Source organism: Epinephelus lanceolatus, chromosome 21, assembly GCF_041903045.1.
Source record: "Epinephelus lanceolatus isolate andai-2023 chromosome 21, ASM4190304v1, whole genome shotgun sequence".
Classification (NCBI taxonomy): domain Eukaryota; kingdom Metazoa; phylum Chordata; class Actinopteri; order Perciformes; family Serranidae; genus Epinephelus; species Epinephelus lanceolatus.
This window is the reverse complement of record NC_135754.1, coordinates 29,282,015-29,307,417: the sequence shown is the minus strand read 5'-3', so window position 1 is coordinate 29,307,417 and position 25,403 is coordinate 29,282,015. Positions and strand designations below refer to the sequence as shown.

General features: G+C 41.2%; 1 protein-coding gene across 1 annotated transcript in view; it reads right to left on the bottom strand.

Moving 5' to 3' along the window:
* The window catches only part of LOC117246681 (glutamate receptor ionotropic, NMDA 2C-like), a 93,881-nt gene that overhangs the window by 14,804 nt on the left and 53,674 nt on the right, over nucleotides 1-25,403 (bottom strand). Inside the window, exons 9-12 of the mRNA XM_033610597.2 lie at nucleotides 18,230-18,398; nucleotides 9,812-9,965; nucleotides 8,882-9,007; nucleotides 5,592-5,821 (exon numbers count right to left, since the gene is read on the bottom strand). Of these exons, the coding sequence (XP_033466488.1) occupies nucleotides 5,592-5,821; nucleotides 8,882-9,007; nucleotides 9,812-9,965; nucleotides 18,230-18,398 (679 nt within the window). The remainder of the gene's footprint in view (nucleotides 1-5,591; nucleotides 5,822-8,881; nucleotides 9,008-9,811; nucleotides 9,966-18,229; nucleotides 18,399-25,403) is intronic.

Genomic DNA, 25,403 nt, shown 5'->3' with positions numbered 1-25,403 from the left:
ATCCATTTCAGAGTCAGAGTGATTTAATCAGCAGTCAGACTCCATGCTGTTTGAATGGGGAAAGATACCATTCAGCTCACCTCAATTAGATTCAATCTGATATCAGTCAGCACATTTTGAATCAGCCCGCTGCCCACACATGATCCTAATCCAGCTCAATCTGGACCCGATCGATGTTTACATCTCACCAGCTGACGCATTAATGCAGGCTGAGGCAGAAACCACTGTAAACAGGAATCATCTATTCATCTTGCGTTACACCACTGACCTTTTGAGCCGAGCGCAAATGAATGGGCCAATCAGAATGTGACAGTGAGTGGGTGAGTGTATGTGTGTTAATACGATCGCTCCTCAGCTGCCACTGCAGTGGGTTCAGCTGCATTTTTTTTAGAATCAGCTGTTCGAACAAAAGCCCAGAGGGAAGATAAGACATTAAAAAATAGGGTCTCATTTTTTAAAATCTCTCTCAACACAATGCTCACATGTATGTTCAAAGTATTATTAGTTGTAATTGTTTAGCCTCTGAGAAAAAAAAAAAAACTTCATTCACTGGGCCGACTGCCGGCGACTTTTAAGGTGGAACGTTAACTTGTAATGCTACTCAATGCAGGAGGTGACGACGTGAATCCATCAGCACACCTTAAATTTCACTGTGACAACTTTGACCATCACTTTAGTTTTTATATGACAGACACTTTTAGTAATGAGTGGATCTTCAAGTGTTTATATATATTAATTTCGACCCAGACAGCATATATCCCAATCTTCACTCTGAGAAAAGAAAGTGTGGCAGAGCGTTGTTCCTGTGGGCTCCAGCAACACTAAACCCCTGAGCTTGCCTGAGAAGGACTAAATGCACAAACCCACTATTTTTAAATATCCCATGGAGAGAGACTCTCACTGCAGCCTGTTTTATTTTATTCTGAAAATGTCGGCGTGCAGCCTCGTTCTGTGGACGATAAACGAGGTGCAGACTTCCATCTGTGTCACCGGTAATGAGGAAATACAGTGAGTGACAACAACCCCGCCCACATTTAACCCTATGGGCCCTAGGTGTTTTTGGGGTATTTTTACTGCCTTTACTTTTAAGCTCATATCACAGTCTTTATAGAGGCTACATATGTTCTACAACAAATTTGCAGGAAAGCTCAATCAGTCTTTTTTCAGCATTTGCAGTATAAAAAAATAGGGGAGTGTGGCAAAATGCCGCCTACCTACTTTTGTTTATACAGAATGTGCCTTTTTCGGGGCAATGGGGGGCGTGAGCATGTAACAAAACGTGTAGCCCAGCGTGTGACGTGCTCCGAGGGAAGCCGCGGCTGGTCAGTCCTTCGGCAATTCTCTCGTAAGTTGGCCCGTCCTTCACCATCCTCGTGATTTGATGGTTAATGGCCTCCTCGTTTGCGAGGGCAAGGAGGGTGCGCAATTCTTGTCTCCCCAGTTGCTCATCTTTACTGTGTCTTTCAGGTTTGCGTTTCCCTCTTGCTACTAGCTGTTTGCTAATTCCTGCTATCAGCTGTTTCCTGTTAGTCCACCGCCAGTGGGTCTCACATGTGGTGTCATCAACAGCCCCTCCCACAAGTCATCAACAGCCCCTCCCGTGGCGGAAGGCCGACTACCCTACGAGGCGGAAAATTGGGCACCTCGGATCAACTCACCAATCCGGCTCTGTGTGTCTAAACGCTCGCAGCTTGCCGGAAAAACGGCCCAACATTCGCGGAAAATCTGGCAGTATAAAAGGGGCTATAGAGATCAGATGCCCTCACCCAGGCGACCCAGCTGGGGATGATCAGTAGTTCACCACAGGGCCACCCTACCTTAGCCAGAGCCAACTAAATTGCGCAAGGACACCCTCAGAATCTGTCGTTGAGCTGTGATTCTCATTAGTTGAGTCTTCATTAAATACTGTGTGATCCATCCAAGTCTCCCGAGATCTTCTTCAGCTATCAAATCATCAGCTCTGAAAGTTCTTCAGCAGTCTGAGTTAGACACCTCTAGTAAACACAATCTGCCTATTTTGATCACGTGTTTTTACTTGTGAGCCACATCACAAAGCATATCCCCATTTGACTTGTGATGAACAGGGTCCTCTAAACCTGAAACACAGCAGAGCGTCTCCCAAACCGTTTGTCCTGCATGTTAAAGATCTCTCCCTGCTCCAACACAGCTGATTTGAATGATCAGCTCATTATCAGGCAGCTTCAGGAGTTCATAACGAGCTGATCATTTGAATCAGCTGTGTTGGAGCAGGGAACGATCTTTAACATGCAGACATGTGAAAATGCATTATATGTGTATCAGTCCACTGAAAATAGTGCCCCAACAAATACAGATTTGATGCCTGTTAGAGGAACTGTGAGGTTCAGGAAAACATTATATATATTTTAACATATTGCATTATAATATTTTACAGGTCCATAATTTCTGGATAATTTCCTAATAATGTGTAAAGTAATATGTAATTCGAGGCAACCAGAAAAATACAGAGAGGTCAGTTCACACTATTCTGATTAATTGATGCTAATTGACCTTTCGCTAAGCCCCGCCCCTTCGTGATGGTCCGACAAGCTGTCAGAGTAAGCATGGAGCCCACACTAGTCGTGTTTCCATTACAGTTTTACGCAAAATAAATGCAATATTTCTAAAGTTTCGAAAAAGTACAATTGCGACTTGCAGGTGTTTCCATTAAAAGGTGTTTTGTGTATGAGCCGTAATTCTCGTAAAATCTCGTCCAGCGAGTCTCCACTTTTTTTGCGGAAGTAAGATGGACATTCCAAATCTCTTGCGAGCTGGAACAATCATCTCGGTTGCCACTGCTGCTGTTGCAGTAGTCTACAGCCGAAGACAAAGACAGCGAGTGGTATTCCAAAGGCAAAGTCCTTATGTGCGGCAGCGACCACGGAAGGATTTCTGGGAGAGGAACGAGGAATTCACAGAGAACTTGAATGTCCGGTGACGTAACGTTATAGTTGCAAAAAAAGTGTTTTCATTACACTTTTGCGATATCCTTCTATATCGACACATCTGAAAAACCACCATGAGAGCGTAAAAACTTTTTCTCGATATTTGAGTTTTTTCGAAATGTAGGTGTTTCCATTACCTGTTTTTTATTGCGATATTTAGGTTTTGCGCGTTTCTAGGGTTAATGGAAACACACATACTGTCACTAACTGCACTCCCTGAGGAAAGATTATCATATTATTAGAAACAGTGATTCTGGAGAGAAGCAGACAGAGGGGTCTACAGTCTGTGTTTGAAGGATATATCCAGGATGTCAAACTGACTCAGCAGCAACAACAGGTTAAAAAGACAAAGATAGTTAGAAGCTAAAGCCGAACTATAGGCTACAGTTCACAGTGTAAAAGTGAACCACCACATCACTGCTGATCGACACACAAGACAATGAATATAAAGGGAAACTTCGCTGATATTGAACCAGCTGTGTGGCATCACAGTGTGTGCAGATGGACGATGTTTGAAAAAGTACTTTTATTTGACTTCATCTTGAAGGCTGTGGGCGAGTCTTTTGTCTCTCGTCCGTTCATGGTTTATTAGTAAATCTGATTTGTCTGAAAGTATTCTGAGTCGGGTGCAGCCATGGACTCTAAGAGACTTCTGAAATGTTACTGAACTGAATCGATCAAATCCCGATAGTGAAATGAGTCATTTTCTTGGGGTTGTGACTCTCAAAAAAATGTATGCACTGATTTACAGACATCTACTTCACAATGCAAGTCTATGGGAAAAAGTGTTTTTGAGCCCAGCAGCATCACGTGATGGACCCCGTTTTTACCGAGTTTTATTTCCACAGTTTGGCCACTACGAAAATTGGCCTCAAAGCCCAGCACTGTTCTTAGGGGCTTGCTAAAACCAAGTGTGACATTTAGCCACGTTGTTAATAATAACTGAATATTTACTTGGGATTAAATACAACTATGTGGTTAAAAGACCTATTTTCTGAACAGTTGGAACCGATACAAAAATCAATACAGCATAGTATCGCGATATTTTGTGTTGCAATATCGTCACACAGTGCTAAGTGTCGTTTTTTTAATTAGATTAATTACAAATACGACAAATACAAGTGAAACCATAGGACAGCCTACGAGAATAATATAATCAGTTGCTTTTTCAGTCCACTAGATACATTTTGCTGCTACAAAGAAAATGGCTGAGGTGAGATGGACAGACTGAAAACTTTATCTTATTGCATAAAACAGATGTGGACAAACTTTTCCTTTGGGGACATAATTTACACCTTAAAAAAGTTAATAAATCGCAATATATCACAATATATTTTAACACATATCGCAACATATTTAAAATCGCAATCATATTGTATCGTGACTTAAGTATCGTGATAGTATCATATTGTGGATCTTCTTGTGATTCCCACCCCTCCAGTCTGGTAAAATGAAGCACTGCCAAAATGACATGTTCAGACAGGAGCTGCTCATTAATTGATGGTGTTTTATGCTGCTGGTGTTTTCATTCTTTCTTTATTTGGGTCTGTTTGGTTTGACCACATTTTGAATTAGGTCTGATTATCCTCGGGTCCCTCACGGATACGCTCATCAGGTTTGTGATGGTTTTCCGCAGTTCTATTTCAGATCAAGACTTTGAATATTGAGAAACGGAATTAACACATTGATTTTTGTCTTTTTAATGGCATTTATCGACAATGAGAAAAATATAGAGGTTACCTTATCTTTTAAACCTGCCAGATGTGAACCCAGCCAGCCTACAACCTAAACCCGCCTTAATCCTCTGTCGTGTAGGTTCTCAGAATTAAGGGGCAGCTGAGGTTGTGTTGTGCAGGGTAATTTATATTAGTCCCTCGTGCTGTGGGACATAATGCATCTGCATAAAGTTAATACAGTCAGCTAATATAACCATAGATCACTGTGGTGGCGCTGCTGATCCCTGCCGGGGAGTTGTTTTCGCTATCTGTGAAGAATAAAATGCTTTCCTGCAAAGCTCCTCTGAGGCCCCATTTCCAGCTTTAGTGTGTGTGTGTGTGTGTGTGTGTGTGTGTGTGTGTGTGTGTGACATATTTAAGTGGTAGAGAGAGTCTGTGGGTGTTGTTTTTCCTCTGTGGCTTGACTGTTTTTAATCGCCTGACATTTCGCGATCTTGTTTTAACAGTGTGAGCGAGTCGAGAGATGGAGACGGCACAGGGGGAATATTGATAGACAGACCGAAATACTGACAGGACGAGTGGAGACTCAGACACCATCTGTATTGACAGAAGGCGGTAATTGATTAGTCATTCATGCCACTGGGCTCCCCACTGATAGGAAAGGGACAGAGACATTCACAACAAAGTCCTTTTATTTGACTTCATCTTGAAGGCTTTGGGCGAGTCTTTTGTCTCTCTTCCGTTCATGGTTTGTTAGTTGATGCAGAGTGATGAACAGAGCAAAGACGAGATGATGTAGCTGGATTTGAACACAAAGACGGGGTCCGCTCCGTATCTCAGAGCTCCACAAAAACAGCCTGCTTTCTGTATGTCTGTGTGGACTTTCAGTAGCCGTCCCGCCTCATAATCACTCTGAGGTTATTATTCCGAGTGTGTTTATTCAGTCTCTTACCTTCTTGTCAGAGAGCCCGGACACGGTGTCGATATATTGCTCCTGAATCATGAAGGCAGCCAGGTTGGCAGTGTATGAGGCCAGGAAGATGACAGCAAAGAAGGCCCAGACCAGGACCATGATCTTACTGGTCGTTCCTTTGGGGTTTTCAATGGGGACCGAGTTGTTGAAGACAATGCCCCACAGCAGCCACACCGACTTCCCGATGGTGAACGTCGGACCACCAGGAGCTGAGGAAACAGAGGGTGCAGGGAATCAGACGGGTTGTTTCTGGTTAACTGGAGACGTCTCTAGCCCAGAGTGAGAAAAGAAAGGGCTCTGTAGGGAGATTTCTTTTGAGAATCATGTCCAAAAGGACGGTTGAGTGCTTACGGAGTTTCAAGATAAACTCAAGAAACAAATACAAGTACACTTGACTTTTTCATAAATGTTAAAAAACATAATTTCCTCTCCTCTTTCTTCTCTAGACATGCAAATAATTTTGGTTTTATTCACCTGGATTTTGGGATCACTAAGAGCCTCTGCTTGAATACAAGAGGTGAATGGATCTTTGTTTTTGGTGTTCAAGCTTTGAAAAATCACGTTTAAAAAAAAATAGAAAGCCAATTCAAAAACATGACAATACAAAACAAAGGAAATGTGCTGCAAATGAAAAAATGTGCTGCAGAAAGTGAAAGCACATATTAACAGCAGACACGATGCAATGTCAGAAATAGGGATGGGCATCAATTTTCAATTATCGATGATTGATTGTTAAGGATTTTGATCGATCACAAATAATTTTGCTCGACAGTCGCAGTGTTTCGCCTACAATGCTACAGGCCCGGTGAGCCGCCATGCCTATGAGACCCCCTGCCGGACCTATGCCAGGCAAAAAATCATAAACAGACGGAGGCTCTCATCGCTCTCCAAAGCCTCGGCGGCTTCTCTTGAGGCCTCTGAAAACACTACGCCATTGAAAGATGGAGGTTTCGCTGAAAACAGAGGCCTGTAACTCCTGGCTGGCAACGGTTGTAAACACCCAGGGGTGAACTGCACATGCGCGCCATTCTTCCTCTTTGACCTGGGGGGTTGAAGCTCAAAACTGGGGCAGCTGCGCTCTCTTGCGGCGACAGTCTGCACTGCACTCTTTTGTTTTCTCTCCTTTGAAATACTCGCTTATCAATTAATCGATAATTGATCGCTAATTTTTTTGATGATCGAATAATGAATTTTGATCTTTTGCCCATCCCTAGTCAGAAACACAAAACTTTGACGACAAATTCTGTAGATCCAGTTAACACAACAGAAGTTCTCCAGGCCTCTAGGGGGAGCTACGTAAATATGTTGCTCTGTTATAATACTGTAAAAGATGAAGGCCAAATGTAAAAAAGAAAATGTACCTTTTTATGTCTTTTTCTACCCGCTTCAAAAACAAACACACTCTCTTGTCTGATCTTTCTTTCTCATGTTAAAAATCAAGCTGTTCCACCTCGCGCTCCCTCCGGAGGCCTGGAGAATTTCCGTTGTGTTGACTGGATATGCAGCGTTGTTCTTTCACATTTGTTTTTGGGGTTTGTGTGTTTCAACTTTGCAATGTTTCTGTATTTGCAGCCTGTTTGCTTTGGCTTTCTGCAGAACGTTTTTTTTTTTTTCATTTGCAGCATGTTGCCGTTATTGTATTTGTTTGTTTTTGTTTTGGGCCACTGTAGCACATCTGCCGCTCTCAGCCCCCACAGGCTATATATTAACAGAACAATAGATAGAATACAAAATCGGTACAAATACTAAAAATTAAAGTGTTTTCTCTTGTAACAGCTTTGGTTAAGGTTCGGTTTGGTTTGGTTTAGGCACAAAATCAGTTTGCTTAAGGTCAGGGAACGATCACCGTCATTGTGAAAAGAAACCACTGTTGATTATTTAGTAGCAAACAGTGGTTTCCAGTGTCATGGTTGGACATTTTGTCGAACCATCCAACCACCCCGACCCTAATCTTGGAACCAATCGGCTATTGATCTGACAACAATACTCCTGTGGGGGCAGAGGGAGTTCCAGTGTAGCCACTGGACATCTGAGCCAAGACTTCCTCTTCTGCGCACTGTTCATTTCTGCTAACCTCTATAAAGAGACACCTTCATATGAATGCAGATTAATAAATACAACAGCTAATAGAAAGCTAAATCGTTGACACACCTGATGGGTTAAAAACTGCATTTCGGTCGTTGTGATTCACCTCTCCAAAGGGATTGTTTACCTGCCACTCACACACTGGTCAATACTACTTGGTCTACTTGAACTACAAACGGAAGCCAGAACACTTTTGACACCAAAATCTTGTACTGTTGCCCACAGATCAAGTGCGGATATCTGTTTATAGAGATTATCCTGACCCTGTTTTGTGGATTTTGTTGCACTGTAACAGCATCATACTACTTCCTGCTTTGGCCCTCGTAATTCCTCGTAAATGTAGACACATGTTGTTATTAAGTCATTAGCTGCTTGGGATGACAGCTTTGTTTCAGCTGGAACTATTTTTTCCATAGAAAGTAGAAAACTGTAGCAGAAATCGATCCAAAAGCAAAAATCAGTTCATGGCTAGATGACTCTAGAGGTAACTGAGAAAATCTGTTGGGTGAAACACCCTTTAAGTCTAGAGCTTTTGCCACAGATGTATTGACTGTCAGTGTGATGACTAGAAGTCACATATTTGTTTCTACACGCTCTCTCATGAAGCAAAACATGTCCACTGTTCACCGTGTCAGTATTCATGATCCATCTCGCACCTTCCAAACAACAGAACAATTTCACAGCCTCAGCTGGTTTTCCATCGCTCTCTGCCACCGTAGCTCATGTGCAGCAACGGAGGGTGCCACCGCCATCAATCACACTTCGATTAGTGCGGCGACGAATGCTAATTAAAACAGGAAAATGACCTTTCGGACCCGGAGACGAGGCACGCTCTGTCAGCGCTGCATTCTGGGATTGATGAGCCCTCTCCCCAAAAACCCTGTTGAGGAACTCTTAACGTTGCAGGTCTCGAATTAAGAACATTTCATGGATCTTTGTTTGAATTTTACAGCTTCTGGCTTGTTTTTTTAATAACATAAATACAAATACGTAAAATTATTTGGGCCAGAAAACAGCAGACACTGACAGAATATGATACACACGGGAATCTGTGGGATAAATATGGACATCACTTGAGCTTGTCGTGATGATGCTGCAGTGATCGTTCTCTCCTCTATCATCCACTGTACTCAGGACGGATAAACTCTGCCAGCAGCAGTGAAACAAAGAGGTTTGAAACTCACCTTTGGCGCTGACTAGACTGCGGTTGTAGCCGACTGGACTGAAGTATTCAAACACAAAAACTGTCACCGCCACCACAGTGAGGCACATCACAAACATCATGACCCAAACTGCTGGGCTGTAGGGCTCTGGAGGAGGAGGAGAAGTGAAGGAACAAACATAAAGGATTAAAGTAAGTCTCTTTTGTACTTCCCGCTTCTAAACCTCAGCCTGTCACGGGGGTCACCATATGTGGTAGGAGGATAGCAGGATGAGGAAACCAGAAGACAGAAATACACTGTTCGGGATTTTGTGCTGAATTTTGTTGTTTGGGGTTTTGGAAAAGGGATTTAGGTGTGTGTGCGGCACGTAAGGGGATTTAGTTGTAGGCTACAGTTATCGGCGGGATAAAAGCTTAATGGGAAGTTTCCTGAAGCGTCTGCAGAGACAGAACTCATTTAAGTAGGCCATCCTGGGAGAAAGTGGTGAGGAGGAAGATGGCAGCAACATCGGCTGACATGTACTATACATCAGACTCCAGGATAATGGATGTTATGTCAGGTTTGAACAAAGTTTGGTAGTGAAGGTAGGAACATGCACTGTGCTCTGTGTCTGTGTCCGCCTCACTTAAAGACACCTTTGCTCTGTCTGGGACAGACTCACACTAAAAAGCTGAGGACAGTAACTGCACTTTATTTGAGGTGGAAAAGTTAACATTTGCGTGGACAATAAGTCACACGATCATGAGGTTTATGCCTGATCAGAGGTGTTTTCAGTTAGTTTCGGTTTTCTACCTCCACTCTCCGCTACCTCAGAATGCAGGAAACGAAGTGTTTGACGCTCAACATTTCATAATCTTCAGGCTACTTGCTTTATGTGTTGTTGAAACAGAACCTATGCCCTTGCTTTGAACTAACTCATGTCTGTAGGAGAAGCAGTTGTTTTATTCTTACCAAGAAAGGCAGATGGGGAAACCGTCCCGTTGCTGCGGGCTACCATGACGCTGATGCCTGTCTCAACAAACGGCACGGAGAAGTCGATGATTTCCGAGCGTTCCTCATTGATAGTGAGAGAGCCAATGGCCATGTCAGCTCGTCGGTACACGACCTGAACAACAGAGTATAAACGTTAACACTGTAGAGAAACACTGCAGTGTAAAAACATGCCTTCCTGTATTTATTCTGCATTTGAACCAAACTATTTTTGGCTACTGAATAATTCTGTAAAATAGACCTGAGTGAGTTTATTTCATCACAACAACTTCACAGCGTCCCAGAGGACGGGCTGCCGAGCTCTTCTTTGCTGAAAAGAGAGCAAATTCTGAATTTCATGAGCAATCCTTTTCGAAACATGGAAGTCACAATGCAGCAAACACTTTGAGCTCCACAGTGAGGCGTGACTCTAATGACGACTGTCTGCAGAGATACGAAAAATATTTGTCTCATCATCCGAGCATCCGGAGAGAGAGAGCATGCTGCATCTCGGGAGTGCTCACATCCAAAGCTTGCTTTTCTGAAAAGCAGAAATTTTTGCAGGGGAGAAATATGTTTTTATAAATGTAGCACACACACACACTCTCTCTCTCTCTCTCTCTCACACACACACACTCTCACACACACTGTCACACACACACACACACACTGCAGATACAGACCCAGAGCAAAGCGCCTGCAGGCACAGAAACACAAGCAAGAAGGCTCTCCTGAGGAACACCTGTTCGGGGTGTTTCACTTTCAGATGCTGCTGCGTTTGATGTGGCTCGGTGTGTGGGAGAAAAGTGTGTATTAGGCTCCGTATGTATATGCATGGCCTCACACCACTGACCTAGATAAAACCCATCAAAGAAACTCTCTCGGCCATGCAACGCTAGTGTCACTTAAGACACCGTGCATCATTACTACCATCCACCAACTGCACTGAAGCACAGAGGTGGAGTGAATACTGTACCGTCTGTACACTTTAAGGTACTTAAACCACTCCATCTGTGTCACAGCTGTACAACTAATTTCATATTTTACAACTAAAACATCTTGATGAAATATGTTCGATAGAAACCAGGGTCTGAAATGCAGGTAAACTGTTGGCAGCAGCATGTGAAATCAGACGAGCCGCCACTTTGGTGGACACAGAAAAGAAACAACAGCAAGACATGTCGTAAATAGTAAAAAAAGAAGAAGACTGGTTGCTCTGTTTATACAAGCATGGATCAAAATCTTGTGTCGGGTGCTTGTGGAGACCGGGAAACAACAGCATCGACAGTAAGGCAACCCAGGCACTCCGAAAACATATAAAAAGATGAGGAAGGAAATATTTAAAAGCCTTAATTATAGTGGCTTTCAAAGAGCCAACATGTTTCGACCACTACAAGTCTTCGTTGTAACTTTCAAAACATACAACACATGTATGGCCCCACCTATATAGTGGCAAGAACCAATCAGAGGCCATCACATGATCCATATAACGGCATGACAGGTGACATTAATAGACAATAATGGAAAAAAATAAGTTAATAAAAACCTCTGTGAGTGACATGAGATAAGATACACAGTTCCAGTGCCTGGATTGCCTTCCTGTCGATCATATCGTAACCAGTAATGTAATACATTACATTTAACTAGTTACCTTTATTTGAAGATAACATGTTGCTTTACAATATTCCTGTCTGTGTAGAGTTATGCGTACTGATTACACTACTTTTGTTTTGTTGTCACAGACATAACCTCAGAAGTACAACTAGGCATTGTAAAATGAAAAAGGGGAAAATTTTTTACTTTGTCTCATCAAAAATAAATCAGCTTCTTATTTGGAGATTTTTAAATTCTAACCTGTCTCTCCTAACCCTGCCTTGGGATAATTAAGGAGCAAAAGAATAAATGAGTTCTTTTGCTGTGCTTGTAGGCTTCTCAGAGGATCTCGACTCTGAGAACAGATAAAACACACAGAGCTGACTTGAATTTGATCACTGAGACACATTTCTGAAACTGTGCAGGCTCACCAGGATGACATTACCAGAAGATGTCTTTGTCATGACAACTTGACATTAAATTTGTTTGGGATGTCCTTATTATGACAACTTGACATTACCCAGGATGACATTACCAGGAGATGTCTTTGTCATGACAACTTGACATTAAATTTGTTTGGGATGCCCTTATTATAACAACTTGACATTAACCAGAATGACATTACCAGGAGATGTCTTTGTCATGACAACTTGACATTAAATTTGTTTGGGATGTCCTTATTATGACAACTTGACATTACCCAGGATGACATTACCAGGAGATGTCTTTGTCATGACAACTTGACATTAAATTTGTTTGGGATGTCCTTATTATGACAACTTGACATTAACCAGAATGACATTACCAGGAGATGTCTTTGTTATGACAACTTGACATTAAATTTGTTTGGGATGCCCTTATTATAACAACTTGACATTACCCAGAATGACATTACCAGGAGATGTCTTTGTCATGACAACTTGACATTAAATTTGTTTGGGATGTCCTTATTATGACAACTTGACATTAACCAGGATGACATTACCAGAAGATGTCTCTGTCATGACAACTTGACATTAAATTTGTTTGGGATGCCCTTATTATGACAACTTGACATTACCCAGGATGACATTACCAGAAGATGTCTCTGTCATGACAACTTGACATTAAATTTGTTTTGGATGCCCTTATTATGACAACTTGACATTACCCAGGATGACATTACCAGAAGATGTTTTTATCGTGACAACTTGACATTAAATTTGTTTGGGATGTCCTTATTATGACAACTTGACATTAACCAGGATGACATTACCAGAAGATGTTTTTATCATGACAACTTGACATTAAATTTGTTTGGGATGTCCTTATTTTGACAACTTGACATTAACCAGGATGACATTACCAGAAGATGTCTTTGTCATGACAACTTGACATTAAATTTGTTTGGGATGTCCTTATTATGACAACTTGACATTACCCAGGATGACATTACCAGAAGATGTTTTTATCGTGACAACTTGACATTAAATTTGTTTGGGATGTCCTTATTATGACAACTTGACATTAACCAGGATGACATTACCAGAAGATGTTTTTATCATGACAACTTGACATTAAATTTGTTTGGGATGTCCTTATTATGACAACTTGACATTAACCAGGATGACATTACCAGAAGATGTCTTTGTCATGACAACTTGACATTAAATTTGTTTGGGATGTCCTTATTATGACAACTTGACATTAACCAGGATGACATTACCAGGAGATGTCTTTGTCATGACAACTTGACATTAAATTTGTTTGGGATGCCCTTATTTTGACAACTTGACATTACCCAGGATGGCATTACCAGAAGATGTCTTTGTCATGACAACTTGACATTACCCAGGATGGCATTACCAGAAGATGTCTTTGTCATGACAACTTGACATTAAATTTGTTTGGGATGCCCTTATTATGACAACTTGACATTACCCAGGATGACATTACCAGAAGATGTCTTTGTCATGACAACTTGACATTAAATTTGTTTGGGATGTCCTTATTATGACAACTAGGCATTAACCAGGATGACATCACGAGAAGATGTCTTTGTCATGACAACTTGACATTAAATTTGTTTGGGATGTCCTTATTATGACAACTTGACATTACCCAGGATGACATTACCAGAAGATGTCTTTGTATCAATCATTATGTCAACTTGTCATAAACACAAAAACGAGGTGCATTTCTTGTTAATGTAACTTCTGGTAATGTCACTTTGATTAATGTCAAGTTGTCATAATCAAGACAACCCAAACAATGTTAACTTGTCATTACAAAAACCAAATGACACTTAATGACAGCAGTCATAAACGTTTATGACATGTACATAATTTTCATGACAGGTTCATGACCATGTTATGTCATATTTATGACAGTGTTATGTCACTCTTATGTAGATACCTTCAAGTAAAGTGTTACCGAAATGTCTACTGTATGACCATTTGTTCATGTGTCGTGTGAGGTACATTGTTTAGTTTTTGTCTGCTGTTTTTTGTTAGTTATGATGGAGTGATGCTGTTTGTTTGCACATTAGTTGTGTTGTAATCACCACCTGCTGACACTGAACTCCACTTCTAAATGTCAAAAGTGACAAGAAATTACAGGAAAATTATGAATAATTAACTTTTTTTTTTTTTAAAGAGAAAAGGTCCCCACTAGAGGTGGTACCTTGATCTCAAGTGTAGATTATTTCAGATATTTACTTCTGGTTTCTTACATTATTGTCTGTTTGTCATGTTTTCTGGACATGTATCATTGGAGATGATTTATTATGGTTTTTATTACACTAAAGCCTCCTTTCAGTATTTTTGTCAAGTGTTTGAACTAGTATTAGTGAGACTGAAACCATGAGTGTTTTTATACACTCTCTGTTACGTGTACAATATCACTTATGACCTGTTTATACATATATTACTGGAGGGTGATCCTTTGTGAGCTCTATGAAGTTCTCCTGCCTTTGAATATTTAGGTTTAACTTTATCCCCACTGTCAAATCCTTTTGTTAGTTAGCATGGGTTATACACTTCACAAATATTTCAGTTTTATACACATGATGCATTGTTGTTCATTCACACATTGTTTTTTGTCCTTATCATACATATCTTATAATTTTCAGTTCCTGCCACTCTATGTGCAGGTTTGTCACAATATATATAACAATTATTATTTTATTTCATGGTTGTTTCCTTTTTATTTATTCGGCATTGAACATTTTTTCTTGTTACTAAATATGTTCATTATTTATAGTATACATTTATGTCAGGTTCATTTGCAATTTCTGTTAATGTGGTTTACTACTTAATGTGGTCTAGTAAGGCTATACCTGAATATTATATGACCTGTTTCCAATGCATTTTACACCCTGATGAAGACTCTCTAGTCGAAACATGTTGGTTATCCATGTGTTAATAAAGGATTTTTAACTACAGTCAGAGTGCCTGTTTGTACTATGGACGTTTACACTGAGTGAGCTGGCCAGTCGAAAAACTGGCATGTTTAATCTTCATAACGATGTTTATTTTCTCCATTATCTAAAGAGAACTTCATCTCCATTTGTTGGAGGAGCATGTAAAACTGAACACAAAAACTGGTTTTTAAATCTCATCCTTCTCCCTCTTGATGGGGCCGGTGATTTAAAGCTACTTTAAAGATTTGAAAGCTGGTCTATCTCTCTGTGAAATTAAACTCAAACTGAAGGATCTGGTGGCAGCTGTGTTGTTGTTAATATCATATTAGACTCTACAGTGAAGGAGCACTTACATTAAAACTTTCATTTATTCTTTTTTGAGGTGGATAATTACCACCCAACTCTGTACTTCCTTCCAGCCCTATGGAGCGTTTTAGGTTACACTGAAGCATCAAGCTGTGAAAGAGCCACAAATTTCCCTCAGGAGTTGGTGGAGACCAAAGCAGAGCCAAAAGGGAGTGAATGTTGGACTTTGTCAGGTGGCCAGACCCACAGCCTCAGATGATGACTGATAACGTTGCTCCGTGCCTCCTGGATTAGTAAATAAGCAACCGTTTGCTCACACGTTTGCCAAAAAACTTTATGAAGTGATATTATGTCAGTGTTGTGTTTACAGTTTGCTGTGCTGCCCCCAAGAGGCCGTCAATTAATTCAGTTTTAAAGGGGACCTATATGCTCATTCTCATTTTCTGCCATATATACATATGTTACAGTGTTTCATGTTGATATCAAATGTGGCCAAAATTCAAACAATGTATGTAAAATAATCCCTGAGAGCAAAAACCTCTGGCTTTCCAAATCTCAATCTGTTTCCAGTGTTGTTTTTCGACTTTCAAGACAAACTGACATCAGGTCGCATAGCCTGCTCTCACCGAAAAAAACAGCCACATGGGTCGACTGTGCAAGCAGCTTATTACAAGCAATACTTAGTTATCTTAAGGCAGTGCCCTCTAATGGCCATAGTAGTTACTACAAGAGAGGAAGAAGTCTGGTGACATCATAAAAATAGCGAGTCCCCATAATGTTGTGTAAAGATGAAAGAGGCCCCTATAGGGTGGTAGATGGGACAAACAAACACAGGACTTTCATCCAGGAGACTGGTCGTGTGTTCGTGCCCCGAAGTCCAGGTTGACTCCTTTTAAATACAACTAGGGCTGACGAGCAATTAAAAAAATAATCTAATTAATTACATGCTCTGAGAATAATGAATCTAAATTAATCATATACTTCAATTTTTGCTGTATTTTAAACTTTAATTCAAATAAATTTTGGCAAATGTGTCGAAGTAAAGCTGCTGGATTTTGCATTATATTGTACCCCTGTCTTTTACCACCAGAACTGGCGTGCAGTCCAATGCAATCCATTTTGCGAGGGAGTTAGCCAGGTAGTCACAGGTGGACTTACCGAGTTAGCATCTGAACTCCTAGCCAAGTGTGGCTTGACGAGGCTGGCTGCTAGCGCTAGCATCAGAGGCTGTGGTAGGTCAGACTTCCGAAATCTCTGCTAAATGCTTTGCGTTGACTTGAAGTACTCCCAAGGTACGAAAATTCCTCATTTCAGAAATTGCAGAGAACAGTGCTCCTATCAACAGGTCCATCTGGGTGTTTTTTAAATGGAAATGTTCCATTCATAGGGCCAACTTTTTTAACGCATTATTTTTTCTGTGATTAACTAATTGAAATTATTCGTTATTATTCATTATTTTGACAGCCCTTATTACAACATAACATAGTATGCTAGTATGTGTAGCAAACTAGTGATGTCTGTCATGTGACTGACGTCATGCTACATTAGTAACAAAAGTACTTATTTAAAGCCAAACCAGGATGTTTTTGTAAACCGACCTACCTAGTTTTGCTGCTTTAACATAGCCGTGAAGTTTTATAGACTAATGCGACCATTTTATAATGTTAAGGACTTTGTTTAAAACTGCGACCCTCAGGATGGAAATATATATGTCGTTTTAAGGAAGTTGGTGGAAATCTACTTATTCTGTCATTTAGTTATGAGTGTTGGCTCATGATAGATTTCTTTATATGGTCATCTGCTTCAGGCATATTACTGCAAGTGTTTACACTACATAGCCTACACTGCTACATGTAGCTATGTGCTATAATCAAGGAAACATATAATCTTGGTCGCATATGTTGTCAATTTCTCAATGATTTCAGATTATATTACTGCTGGAACATGTCCAATTGTGTTTAGAAGCTTTTATTGGTGATTTTCAACGGGGGAAAGTGCTATTCTCCGTCACAGTGATTCCCCGGCTGTAAGTACACTGCTACATGTAGCTACATGCTAACGTCAAGGAAACATGTAATCTTGGTCGTTGATGTTGTTAATTTTGTGCCAATTTTGGATCATATTCCTGCTTGAACGTGTTGGGTTGTATAGATTTGGTTTAGAGACTTTTATTGGTGATTTTTGACAACAGAAAGTGCCGCTATACACAGTCATTCGCTGCCTGCAAGTACACTGCTACATGTAGCTACATGCTAAAATCAGGGAAACATGTAATCTTGGTTGCCGATGTTGTTAATTTCTCCTTCATTTTGGATCGTATTCTTGCTTGAACATGTAAAGTTGTGAGGATTTTGGGTTAGAGGCATATAATGGTGATTTTTAACAGGAGAAAGAGTCGTCACAGTCGTTGGCCCCTATGCGCAGAGAGTGCAGATGCAGAAGTCCCAGAAAAGCAAACAAATCAGGAGTAGACTGGGCTTTTTTCAGGAGGGGGGGCCTTGAGAGACAGGGGTAAAACAGAGGGTTTTATAGAGAGGCTGAATACAGATGTTCCAGCACAGACTGTATAGGGAAAATAATGTGTTTTTTGACCATTAAAGCATGTAAACGTGTTCTAGTAGAGACCTTATATACAGGTATGAACCTAAAAATGAACATACGTGATAGGTCCCCTTCAAAATAATGTCCTATTTTTGATGTGTGACCTTTGACTTCATGATGCTGTATTCGTGGGTACAGTCAGTATCTTTTAAAAATTGTATTCTTATTTCCCAAATCATATATCTTTTTTTTTTATTCTTACTTATTCTTGACCTCAAAATGTTTATTTTGTTTAAATAAACTGCAGTGTACCTTAAACTAAGGTCAACATTTACTGCTGTTTTTAGTGAGATCTAGCATGCTACATTTACCTCTAATGCAATTAGGGCAAGTCATAGCCCAGAGCTGCATTTATTTTTGTTAGATCTGTGGATGAACATTTTAAAACACCTTGATCTAATTAATTGTCTGTCGAAGCCACCAGGCGACTCAGCCCAGCTACGCCAGCTGCTGCACTCAGGGATTTATCCTTCTTTAAATAACTCAGCCCTCAGTCTCACCTCCCCAATCATGCCGTTCCAAGTCCCACGGACCAGCTTGCCATGTTTCCCGTTGGTGACCAGGTAGAGGTCGTAGGAGAACTTGATAGTGCGGGACAGTTTCTTCAGGATGTCTATGCAGAAGCCCTTACAGCACAGTTTGGTGTAGGACTCAGAGTGGCCGATAATACTGAAAGAGGGATGAGAAAAAGCAGAGTCACACATACAGTCAAATACAGATTTGCTTTTAACATCTTGTGATCAAAAGCACCCTATCTGGCAACTGGGACTATCTTTAGCTCTGCTGACCAAAGCTGTTGTTTTTGCTTTGTCTCAGAGAGTGAGTGCTAAATAGTCGTGGGCTCTCATGCTGACAGTGACCATCGTCTACGGCGGCGAAGTGAAGGGCAGGCGATGGTCGGTTCATTAGCTAAAATCAATGTCTGTTAACAAGGTGTCAATGGAGATGAAGGAGATGCCAAAAAATTGCAAACACACACACAGAGGCAGTGTGACAGAGCCAGCAGTGGGTGGTTGAGTGACTGTGATGGCCTCTAATCAAAGGCCATTAAGGTGTGTAGCATGTGAGAGACACTCACTTCCTGTCTGTGGCTTTGCTACTTAATGGGGCGTAGAAGAAGAGAACAGAAGGACAGGAAATGGTCAAAAAATAACAGAAAGGCATTAAAAGCAACAATGAAAGTTAAAAGCAGATAGACTGACGAACTTCCAGAAAAAAAGGTAGAAGAAAGTGTATGCGTGATTAAGATAACCTCAGCATCTCAATGAGTCAGCACGAGAGCCGGAGAGCGATGAAAAAAGAGCATGTGAGTGAATAAATGAGTGAGGCGCTGAATGAGAAAGAGTCAAGCGAGTAATTAACATTCAAGTTGATTATTTTCAACAGCGTAAGAGTTCATTTCAGACAAATTTTAAGTGTTTTTGAAAGGCTCGCTTCTTTCACAGGAGTCAATAGCTCTGATAAACGCTGCGTTAATTAATTGCTGCAGGAGCTGGCCACCTGTCGTCATTATACACACTCCACTAACAACACACACACACACACACACACACACACACACACACACACACACACATAAACACACCTAAATTGGGCCGTCTCTCTGTCACACACAAACACATGTAGTACAGTATCCTTGGAGGATTAGCAGCAGTTGTGTTGTGTTGTGTGTGTTCCTCATAAAATGCCCAGAAACTGGTGCAGTGTGGAGGGGAGCACCATGAGGGAGTTAGACCTGAGAGAGCGGAGGATTCTCAGGTGAACAGCAGATAGGAAACACACGGCGAACAACCAGACATGGCCTGACAGGGCGGCAGCTTCAGTTTGGAGGGAAAGGAGGGCAAGAGGAAAGGAGGACAGATGGAGGAGGAGGAAGAAGAGGAGGGGGATAATTGAAATAACCACCACTGTGATCACGTAAGAATGACGAGGGAAAGTTGATGTCCTACAGTCAATGTAAACGGGGACACTGTCATGTTGAATTCCTGTTGCCGCAAAGATGCCAGCAAACTATTGTCCAAAAAAATAATTTTATGCTCGTAGCATGACAATTTATCTTAATCACACCAAAGGGAGCACCCCATTAAAAAGAGCCCCAGAGTCAGACCAGAAGGACACAACAGCTGAATCCAAATGTTCCGGACTTGCAGACTCGCAGACTCTGTCTGTGAGCACTGAGGGCCGTCCAAATCCACTATTTATCCAGTCCACGGGGGCCTGAAGCGGACTATCTGCAGACTTCCAGAGAGTCTGCTTGGGGTGCAGGCTTCACCAGACATCACTGATTTAATTACCCACAATAAATAGCAATACAAACCTGAAAGTGTAGATTTACCAAGTGGCAACTAAAAAAACAAAACAAGCTTTTTATGATTGGGAAAAAAAAATTACTTTATTAAAATGTAACTTGAAATATGTCAGCCAGAAATATTATTAAACCATCATGTATCATGATACAGAAATATGTAGAAGCACATGCTATAGATGTTCAAAATGCATTGCAGCCTACCCTATAGGCCGATGACCTGTAGATGACACCAAGTTGAAGTTGACTGGTTTGTCTAGCATTGTGGCATGACACAGCAGTTTCCAGGCTAAAATAAAAATAGCTGCCAGGGGGGTACTCGATTAGACAATCACCACCACGGGCAGGACTAAAGCAGCTGTCAAGCTGTTGTCAAGCAGTGCGCTGAAACTGGTGAGGAGTAAAAATCAATGTAGACTTAAAATGACATTAGATTCAGGTGGATACGTGGGTCTCTAGTAATAGGTTAGAGACAATCGACTCCCACTCCACCAAGGATATCAGTAACTGTGGACGCAATGTTAGACTAAAGATTCAAACGCAGTGTAACTAGCTGACAGTTCTGTCTGACATCAGGCAATAAAAGCTGTGCAGTGTGACGGACAATATGTAAAGACAACAAAAGGTCTTCCAATGTAATACTGAATTAATTTAGTCATAGTCTCGTGCTTATTACAAACATTTCTGGACATCATTTTGTTTACTTAAAAAAAACTCCAAGACCAAGACCACCTCTACTTCTTGAAGAGGTGGTCTTGGTCTGGTTACAAACAAAGTCTGGTGCGGTTCATTTGTGGTGAGAACGTGTTCGGACCTCGATCCGAACCAACTGCAGTCACATGACACATTGTTTGGGTTAAACATGAGCATGTTACAGTCCTGGAGGATTATTAATGTGCACCTCCTCCTGTACTGCCTTAATATGCACATTCAGCACATCCAATGCATCAAAACATTGTTTTCTAGTTGGAGCCGCGCCTCGTTTTCAAACTGTATGGTTTGACTAAAATGAACAATGACAGCAATATAGTCCACGATGAGCAGCGCTAAAATCAACCTGCGTAGTTGTCCCTCCATTGTGACATTAGAAAGTGTCACATTTATCTTGCAAGTGTACTCTTCTTTAACGTTTGCTTTACTTCCTGGATTTTTCCCACATGGAAATTCTGACCAATCAAGAGCAGCTTTCTCACACAAGGCATTTGATCTGGTCCGCTTGTAAATGCTGCCGTGAGAACACGAACCAACTCTAGGCAATAATGCAACTTTAGAACAAAATTAGTCCCTGATTCAGACCAAAGCAAGACAACTCTAGGTCTGAAAGCACCCCTAGTCATAGTCCGGTACTTTTTTCAAACATATCTGTATTTAAATGTGTGTAGCCAACCCTGTGGGTGTTTTTACATTTCACAGTAAAATAAATCAGTCAAATCAAAAATCACACGGTATAGCCAGCAGCCGACGTATTTCAGCTGTAACACTTAATACCTGCCATTTTTTTTAAAATGTTAACCATGATTTTACTAACTAACCAAGTATGTTAGTTCTCTAGCCAAACCCTAACCATTTTTCCACATCCTCCAAATCATTCATTTTGACAACAGGTTTGGAACAAGACGTGTCCAAATACTTTTGGCAGTATAATAAGTTTAATTTACAATTATGTGAAACCGAGAAAAAATCTGAGAACCACCAAATATGGGTCATTTCTGCTGGATAAATTACATAAACAATTAGTCGATTAACAAAATTTTTGGCACTTTACTGTCACAAATCAGATCATCAACTAATTTAGCATCTGGCCACTGCATATTGTGCCACAATAAAAACATACAACATCACACAGCCAGGGTGTTTAAATCAGGATTTTTAGAGCGGGATTCCTGCTCTTAATTGGTGCAGAGAGGTAGGCTCAGCTTTCTGGCAAAGGAGGCCGTCATCTGTCCAAAGAAAGGATTTTTAATGAGCAAGACAAAAAGTTCTAATCACGCTAAACATCTGCTCTGCGGGGAAACAGACCACACAGCAAGATTAACTGATTTATATAGCAGCAGCGCTCGCTCTCCCCCTCTCTCTTTCCTTCTCCCTGTTTGTTGGTCAACGTCCAAATGGGACATGCCAGCCTGAGAGGAATGGTGAAAGAGAAACAGAAAGAGGGTAGGATGGGATAACATTGTCCCATGCTATGACAGATGTCCCCATGTTGGACAGATAAATCTTCTTTACTGGCAATCAATGTGCCATCGCACCCAACAACAGCCGCTACATATCTCTCTCTATAATTAATGTGCCAGCCATGGTCAGATCTGCAATCTGCATAACCGATACATACCCACGCACACACGCATACACACACACATACATGTGGATTCACTGAAGTGAACATGAACATGGCATTTACAAGCCTGATAGTTTGTTTTCAGTTGTTCGGGTGATTAAAATTGATCAATCTGTGCACATTAATCATATAATAAATGTCTATTAATGCGACATATGTTATGCCGGTACATGTGAGGCTTGCTGTGTAGAGGGTAACACACAATCAATAACATTACATCCTGCATCAACACTAATCTGACCTGATTTTTGGGCTGCAAGACTCATTTTAGAGTTGGACCAAATTTCAGCTTCATCAGGCGTTGTTTGCCATGCAGTGTGTAAGGAAGAACGAAGATCGATCGAAAGCCGATCAACTACTCCCCACTGGCCGTCGGACGTTATTATGAATTTCTCATGTGACAAACTTTGGTCAGATTTCGTAAATTGTTAATGGTAAATGGACCTGCACTTGTACAGGGCCTTTCTAGTCAAAGCGTTTTTTACACTACAAATTACATTCACCCATTAACACACTGGTGGCCAAGGCTACCATACAAGGTGCCACCTGCTACTCAGTTTTTAACACACTGACACACCGATGGAACAGCCATCGCCAGCAATTTGGGGTTCAGTATCTTGCTCAAGGATACCCAAGGATGCAGACTGGAGGATCTGGGGATCGACCCTTCATCCTCCAATCAGTGGACGACCTGCTCTACCTTTGAGCCACAGCCACCCACAAGTCAGGGTCTCGTACAGTTAAAGCAGAGCCTTGAAGTCGATTACTCAAGGTGTACAACAGTGTGTAACCAGCTTGTTTGTTGGTGATGCTAACTTGTTTGGACTTTTTTGGGACCTCTGTCTCTATGTTATGTGAACTGTACCCATACTAGTAAATAAACTTCTACCTGCCCGCAGCCCTGGAGCTTTTAAACGAATATTTATTGGCAACTCTCAATAGCCAGAATGATCCACAGGGGCTGACAGACCTTTCATTGTCTATTTTACATGTACAGTGTGGTGTAGTGGAGGGTATACCCACCTCTTTGTCCCTCTTCTACCCACCTGCCAGCTGAAATGTTATGGGAGTATAGCCTCCCATCTACCTAGTAGTACATTCACCTCATTTACAACCACTGCGCCACTGAGTGTGAGCACTCAAGTTTTGGACTGACGATCTGACCGTATAGTCTGAGCACATACATCACAGAAGATGTAAAGGGAAAGCCACTCGTACAATGGGAGTTGAAGTTAGACAACATTTTGGGCTCAAATTTGTTCGGTGTATGCCCAGCTTAAAGGTACAGTGTGTAGGATTTAGGTGGATGTATTGGCAGAAATGGAATATAATGGGGCGTTGGTAGTGTAGTGGATAGTGCCGGTGCCCCATGTACAGAGGCTTTGCCTCGCTGCAGCGGCTGCGGGTTTGAATCCGACTCACAGCCCTTTGCTGCATGTCAGTCCCCACTCTCTCTCTGTCTCCCCATTTCACTCTCTGTTCTGTCATTAAAGGCAAAAGCCCACAAAAATATTAAAAAGAAATGGAATATAATGTTTTCTTTAGTGTATAATCACGTGAAAATAAGAATTGTTTTGATTTTGTTACCTTAGAATGAGCCATTTATATCCACATAGGGAGCAGGTCCTCGTCCACAGACACTGATTAAACAGCATGACTGTTACACAGGTGAGCCTTGGGATGGTCACAGTAAAAAGCCACTCTGAAATGTGCACTTTTAGATCTTTTTTTCACATGAAGAATGGGAGCAAAACTAAAAGTGCTGCGTTTTATCTTTGTTCAGTGTATTTACTGTGTGTTTTGTTTGACCATGTGAGGCAGCGGCCACACGTTGTCTTCAAGATTCTGGCTGTAAAACTGCTATGGTTCCACTCTTGTGTAAGCTTCCTGCTGCCATTAAACGACATAGCAGCATAAATACATAGCAACATGATTGATACCAAGCAGAGAGAAATTCCTCCATCGAGAATTCAGTTAGAAATAACAAAACTCCAGGGTGCAGAGAGGAGCTGCAGCATGTGCAGGTGAACTCTTAAATAAATTACCGGATCAGTGCAGTGAGATGTGGTGGGTGCAGGGTTGTGAAAGTTCACACTTCACAAAGGCTCAACGTTCAGTTTACAGGTATTTAAATAAACCACGTCATATTCATAGTTCACAACTTCTAATTTTGAACTAGTTCACATTCATTTGTTCTGTTTTTATCCCTACAATTTGTTGCAAATGTTCTGATCTGGCCAGCAGACACAATTTGCCTAAAAATGTGAGATTTCTTTCCACTGGATTCTGCACTGATTTGTTTATATAACTCCTTCAAATATTCATATGATCTGGCTTCACAGTACCGATAGCTGCGTTGTCTTAATTACCACTGGCACCAGCCATGCAGGTGCCAGAGTGTTTGCCTCCTGTTAAAATGAGTAGCACCGTCCTCCGAACGTTTGGCTAGGATTTAGGTAGGGGGGAATACAAACCAACGGGGAAACAGTCTTTGAGAATGCCGGCATGCCGTAAATCCTCGGGTGCTGTCAAACAAAGTATGGAACTTTTGTGTTCGTTAGTTGCAAACGGATAAGCTCAGTACACCACCAGCCCAAAACATGAGCACACACGCTCTTTTATTGTGTTCATGCACAACACTGGGTTGGTGCAGCATTAAAAATTCAAGGCACATTTCAAGTTTTGTCTGTTCTCATCCCCAGGCTGTCAAATACCAACGCTCTGTCACACCCCTCTGCGTGTGATATTGATGCCAAAGACACCCTTTAGCGTCTTTATGAGATGCACTGGGTTTTCAACTAACTACAGTGTAAATCCAATCACAGCAATACTTGACGCTGAGATCACAGATGTGGAATAAAAAGCAAGAAAATCAGCTTTAGGTCAGAAGGGAGGGATCAAACAAAACCAGACTTTCACCAAGAGATCGCAGATGTGTCGTGCGAAACAAAAGTCAACGTTTTAACATAACGGCGCACTGCATCACTCACGATATATTTATACTTACGTTACAAATGTACTTATTTGAACA